The sequence below is a fragment of the Rhincodon typus genome, chromosome 24 (assembly GCF_021869965.1).
Source record: "Rhincodon typus isolate 14 chromosome 24, sRhiTyp1.1, whole genome shotgun sequence".
Taxonomy (NCBI): Eukaryota; Metazoa; Chordata; class Chondrichthyes; order Orectolobiformes; family Rhincodontidae; genus Rhincodon; species Rhincodon typus.
In genome coordinates, this window is record NC_063355.1 from 33345564 (window position 1) to 33351563 (window position 6000).

At 39.1% G+C, this 6000-nt stretch overlaps 1 protein-coding gene across 1 annotated transcript in view; it reads left to right on the forward strand.

The window, feature by feature from the left end:
• Window positions 1-6000, forward strand: part of LOC125485998 (probable E3 ubiquitin-protein ligase HECTD4) — a 68813-nt gene that overhangs the window by 56550 nt on the left and 6263 nt on the right. The window contains exons 22-24 of the mRNA XM_048611737.1: window positions 2381-2602; window positions 3291-3457; window positions 5723-5918. Coding sequence (XP_048467694.1) covers window positions 2381-2602; window positions 3291-3457; window positions 5723-5918 — 585 coding nt within the window. The remainder of the gene's footprint in view (window positions 1-2380; window positions 2603-3290; window positions 3458-5722; window positions 5919-6000) is intronic.

Genomic DNA, 6000 nt, shown 5'->3' on the forward strand with positions numbered 1-6000 from the left:
CAGAGAGCCATAAAAATAAAATGAATTGAGTATTTTAAGAAGCGAATAATGTGAGTATAAAAATAACTCCACCAGCCTGCCTGGTTTTGGATGACCTGGCTCTATTTAGTGACCGGAGTTGTTTGCAGATAATAGCTGAGGAAGTCTGAGGACTTCACTGTGAGCAGAGAGTGGGCATAGGAGCAGGGGGAAGAGGAACTAGCTGAAGAAGTTCCAAGTCATGGCAATGGACCCTGACAACTTTTTAAAGGTGAGAATGGAGGATGAGGATGGGAGCCAGAATGAAAAGATCAGAGTAGTGGGAAAAGGTGCACACATCCGCAACCATAAAAAACAGGAACAGGAAAAAACTATTCGGCCCCTCAAGCCTGATCTGCCATTCAATAGGATAATGACTGATCTGACATTCCTGATGTCCATTCTCCTATATTTTCCCCATAACCTTTGATTCCCTATTGATTAAGAATCTGTCTATCGCAGCCTTTAAATATACACAAGGACCCTGCTTCCGCAACACTCGGTGGCAAGAAGTTCCAAAGACACTCAACCCTCTGAGAGAAGAAATTCCTCCTCTTCTCAGTCTTAAATTGATGCCTCTTTTTTTCTAAGACTATATCCTCTGGTCCTAAAATATCCCATGAGAGAAGCATCCTTTCAGCATTTACCCTGTCAAGTCCAATAAGAAGCACCAGCAGTGCAGAAGAAAACATCATATGTGCATGTGGGATGTGCAGGCCACAGAACAGAGTCTGTATCAAGCAACTGTATAATGAACTTTGCAATGTTAGAAGGATATGTCATCTGTATTCTATGAACATCATTAAGGTGGAACGGTGTTGACTGAGTCAATGCTTAGTGAATCTTGCTGTATTTGAGAGGTTAGAAAAGACCGGTTAGCTTATTTGGCAACGTTAGTTTTTGGGGACCTGCCACCTTAGCTATTCTGATTTCACGGCATGAGGGTGATAAGAGCCGTGATTAGCAATCTTGGATGAAAAGGACACTACATGAAGTGAGAGAGGTGAGTTAGGTTCAGTTCAATCCTGATAGTGGTGCAGAGAGTTTGTCATTGTTCTTTGCAATCTTCATATGAGTTATAAATATGTCAGCCATAACAACAATTCCTTAAGACACCCAGCTGCTGTCCCAGCTTTAGAAAGGGTGCATCTGTTCTGATGGAGGACAATCTTAAAACGGTGCTCTTCTTTCAGGTGCAGGCTGAACAATCGTGTACTCCCAGTATTTTCTGTTAAGTTCTACTTCCCAGCACCAAGCTTTCTTTGTTTCATCTCATCAAATCAAGTCTTGGTGCATTCACTTGTACTGTGCTGAAGTGAATTGCTGGTATTTGCATGATACAAATGGGTTCTAATTCAGACTCAGAAGAGTTGGCAGTATTAAGTATCAGTTAACATCTTGTTGTACTTCTAGTAAATTTAGAACCGCTAATTTTTTGAAGCATTATAGTTTTTAAAGTTTTGAAAGTTTCAAGGAGCATCCACATTTTGGCAGTTGAATACTTGCCTGCTTGCTGTGTGGAATAGGTCTGCACCATTTTAATCTGATTAACAAATATGATTAATGTTGAATTATCAGTGATCTTCGTGATCACTCCCAGAATAGGGAAGGCCATGTAGCAGCCTCTTGTAGGGGAAATAAAATTTAGTAGCATTGTTGCATCTATCTATATTCCAGTTGACAGAAAGCCTTCATCACAATAAATTGGATATAAAATATTAATGTTTATTACTTAATTATTAGTAATATTGAACTACAATTTATGCCTCTTACTCTACTGGAGCTGTTAATTTCTGGATGTGATGTCGATTTTGTGACCAGTTGCTCTGCAGTACCTTGTCTTGAGTAAGTATTTTAAATGATCATTCGGGAAGTAAATTCGGCCAAATTGGGATGACATCAGTACTTGTACCTGTGCTTGCCTGTGTTTACTTCTCATCAAGAGACAGTTGATATTAATCAGGAATGAGCACAGTGGATTCTCCCAATACAAATTCTCCTGTACATAACCCAGTGCCACTGACCCCAATTAAAATATCTCGCTCATCACCACAGATGAAATTGATGAATGCATCTAAAGAGAATGTTTTAAGCCATATAATATCAGAGTGAAGAACTAGTGATCATGGATCAATCAATTTTAAATCGAAGAAATTAGTGTAACACATTATGTCCCATTGTATTGGCTCTAGTGGGTTTATAATTCCTACAGGTAAAAGGTACAAAAAAAGATATTGACAACACTGGACATTCTCCTGCAGATCATTTCTAGTTAACGAGAAACTGGTAATGTTGAGACGCTTAGATTTTCAGACGAAGGATGTCATATATCTATTTTATGTCTGGTTAAACACGTTTTTAGGGCAAGTACATCCTGACTCCTGGCCCAATAACATATACTGAGGAGCAACTGCTACACTTCTTTGGCCAATTACTTGGAACTGCTATCCGAGCAGATGTCCCACTCCCTCTTGATCTCCTCCCAACATTTTGGAAGACTCTAGTTGGCGAACCACTGGATCCAGAGTATGATCTGCAAGAGGTTGACATCTTGACCTACAACTACATCAAGAAATTTGAGACTGTAAGTCATTCAGTATGTATGTATGTTTGAGTTTTAAGACTTCATACTCTCTTCCTCTTCCCCTTCCCCTTCTCCAACCAAACTATCAATAAGCACAAAGAATGTTGGAGAAACTGTGGAGAGAGAAAAACAGAGTTTATATTCTGAGTCTGATAAGACTTGTTCTTCAGAACCCATTGATCTAGCCACTTTTTTTGAAAGATTTTGACTTCTGAAAATCTAGATTATAGAATGAATTTCATTTGTACGTGAAGGGTTGAGTATTTTCCTCCTCCCCAAAAAAAATCAATTCATTGTATGAATTAAGGTTAGGGGTATAAAGGTGGAATTCATCAGATAATTGAGCACACATAAAGAGACACTTCTTGGTTCTGGCAACGGTTTGTACTTTTTCGAGCTATAAATTTGTAATGTTTCACTTTGTGAATAAATCTAAAATTGAGTAAAGTTTCATTTACTGGCTGTCAGAGGGTTAATACCATTGTCCCTCCATCCACTTTGCCAAAACTTTGGAGTGAGTTTCCACGTTCTTCACTGGCCTACCATGAGTTTTTAGGTCTTGTGATGTGAGCATCATATAAAGTACAGTTGATATTTGAGGTAACTTATTAAAGGAGGTCTGATGTGGACTGTTTTCTATGATTCTTCAGAGTTGGCATTGTGGTTCATGTGATTCTTGTAATTCCAGGTTAATAATGAGCCAGAACTTGAGGCACTGTGTGCTGAAGTAACATCACATCACCTAACCACAGAGAGCCCTGAATCTCCCAACAAGCCCTGTTGTAAGTTCAGTTACATCACCATGACAGGCGAGGAAGTGGAGCTATGTCCTGGAGGCAAGAATATCACTGTTATGTAAGTAAATGATAAAGTATACATCACCTGTCTCTGCTTTGGTCACAAATGGAATGGGTTAAAATATTAGCTTCTGGCCCCAAGTCTTGCAAATCAAAGGAATGGAAAACCAACTGTTTCACTTTTTGCAAATTATCCTCTTCGAGAGCTCAGGAGCAGTACAGGATTTTATCCTGAAGGCAGTGGAGATTTGAAGCAAGTTAGAGAAGAGGATAGGAATTAAAAATCTAAATTTAGATTTTTTATGGCTGGACTTGGTGGTCATTGAGTGAAATAGGAAATAATTTCCAGCATCTGAAATATTTTTGAAAAGGTAGGGGTGTGTTTTTTCTCTTTACAAACAGCCTGTACACTCAATACATTATATTTCAGTCAGAACAATTGCAAGAAGCTTACTCTCTGGCATCAGCCAAAAGCAATTTATATTTATATCATGCCTTTAGCATTGTAAAACATCCAAGATCACTTTAAAAGAGCAAAAATCAAACAAAATTAGGCTACAGCCATTTGGTAAGTCCAATAACTTGCTGGAAGAAATGGCTTTAAAAAGCATCAAAAGGAGGGGAGGAAAAAAACTATAAGGATGGAATTCAAGGGCCAAGTCAGGTAAAGACACGCCACCAAATGTGGATTAATTGAGAGGCCTGAATTGCACGAGTGCAGACATTTGACAAGATGGGAGGAGGTTACATGGGTAGGAGAGTGTGAGGTCATGGAAGATGTTTTTTGTTTTTATTAATTTGTGGAATGTGGCTGTTGCCAGTGAGGCCAACATTGAGAAGGTGATGTTGACCTGCTACCTTGAACTGCTGCAGTGCTTGAGGTGTAGAGGCTGTTGGAAAGGGAGTTTCAAGATTTTGAAGTAGTAATCGTGAATGAGCGCCAGCTTGGTTCCGAGTTGGGGTAGTATTGTGACTTAAAGGGAAAATTGCATATGGTGGTATTCCCATGTACCTGCTGCCCTTGCCTTTCTAGGGTAAATGCTTCGTGTTTTGGAAAGTGCTATCAGAGAAGAAGCCTTTGTGATTATCTGCAGTACCTCTTGTAGATGGTATATACTACTGTCACAGTGCATCAGTCATGAAGGGAACGAACACTGAAGGTGGATGATGTGCCAGTTAAGCGAGCTGCCTTGTCCTGGATCGTGTCAAGCTTCTCACGTTGGAGCTGCATCCAAGCAAGTGGGGTGTATTCCATCACACATCTGAATTTGAAAACCAGAAACCAAATTTTGAAATTGCTAAACCAAGACCAGTGTAGATCATGGAATATGGAAGTATTTTGTGAAAAGGCGCCAATGTGAGTCAGGATATGAGCAACAGAATTTTTTGATCCACTCAATATTAAGGAGAAAATATAAGAGAGCCAATCAAGAAGTATTTGCATTAGTCTGAGTAACCATGGAATGAATGAGGTGTTTAATAATATCTGAACTGGGATAGGAGAGGCAAAGGGGCAGTTCTCTGGAGGTGAAAGAAGGCACTTCTGCTGAGGGTGTGGACATGTGAGAAACTTATCTCAGGGTCAGATATGACACTGGGGTTGTAAACAATTTGGTTCTACCTCGGTGATCTAAGAAAAGGATGGCATCAGTAGTTAGGGATCAGATCTAGCAATTCTTGACATTTAGCTAAAGAAAATTTCTACTGCTCCAGTGCAGTTTGTTGGGCCAGCAGCATAACAATTCACAGAGTGGAAGAGAGACATGAAATTTAAGTAGAAGCAAGTGTTGTAAAATCAAGTCAGTAACTTGCTTAATCTTAAATGATCCTTACCCTTCAAAAGCTTTTGAACTTTTTTTTAAATGCTCATTCTAAATTCAGCTGAGCTAATTGCTTAATGTTTTCTCTCTCTATTCATAACCTCAACAATATAAACAAACTTTCATTAACACACCAGGTGACACATCCTGGTTTAAAGTCAGTTCCAGAAAGTCTGAACTAGTTAAGTATTAAACCTCTTCACAAAAATAAACCAGTATTCATATGCCAGTAGTTTAAAATCCAAACTCTTCAAAATCAAGATTAATTTTTTTATAAAAAAATTATCTTTCATCCAAGTGGTAACAGTTCATATCCAGACCTGAGCATGTTGAAGAGAAAGCTTCTTTTCAAGAAAAATGGACTAAGCTTCAAACCCCTTTCAACCTTATTCCTCCCAAACTGTACTGTCCATCCTTTTATACTTAGTAAGTAGTGTTGAGCAATTAGCATATCATTTTATTTCCTGATGTCATGCATCAAGCCCTAATTTCATTTTCTACAGATGGGATAATAAAGATGCGTATGCTTCAGCAATCCGCAACCTGAGGCTACAAGAGATTGAGAACACTGACTGCATGACTGCAGTGCGTGCAGGGCTTGGCTCTATTATTCCCTTGCAGCTTTTGACACTGCCAACACCACTGGAAATGGAGTTGAGGACATGTGGACTGCCCTACATAAACTTGGAGTTTCTAAAGGTATTAATCATCGTGAAGTTCTGTAAACTAGGCTGAGAAACTAACCGTCAATGGACGTTAGATAACAAGGTGTAGAGCTGGA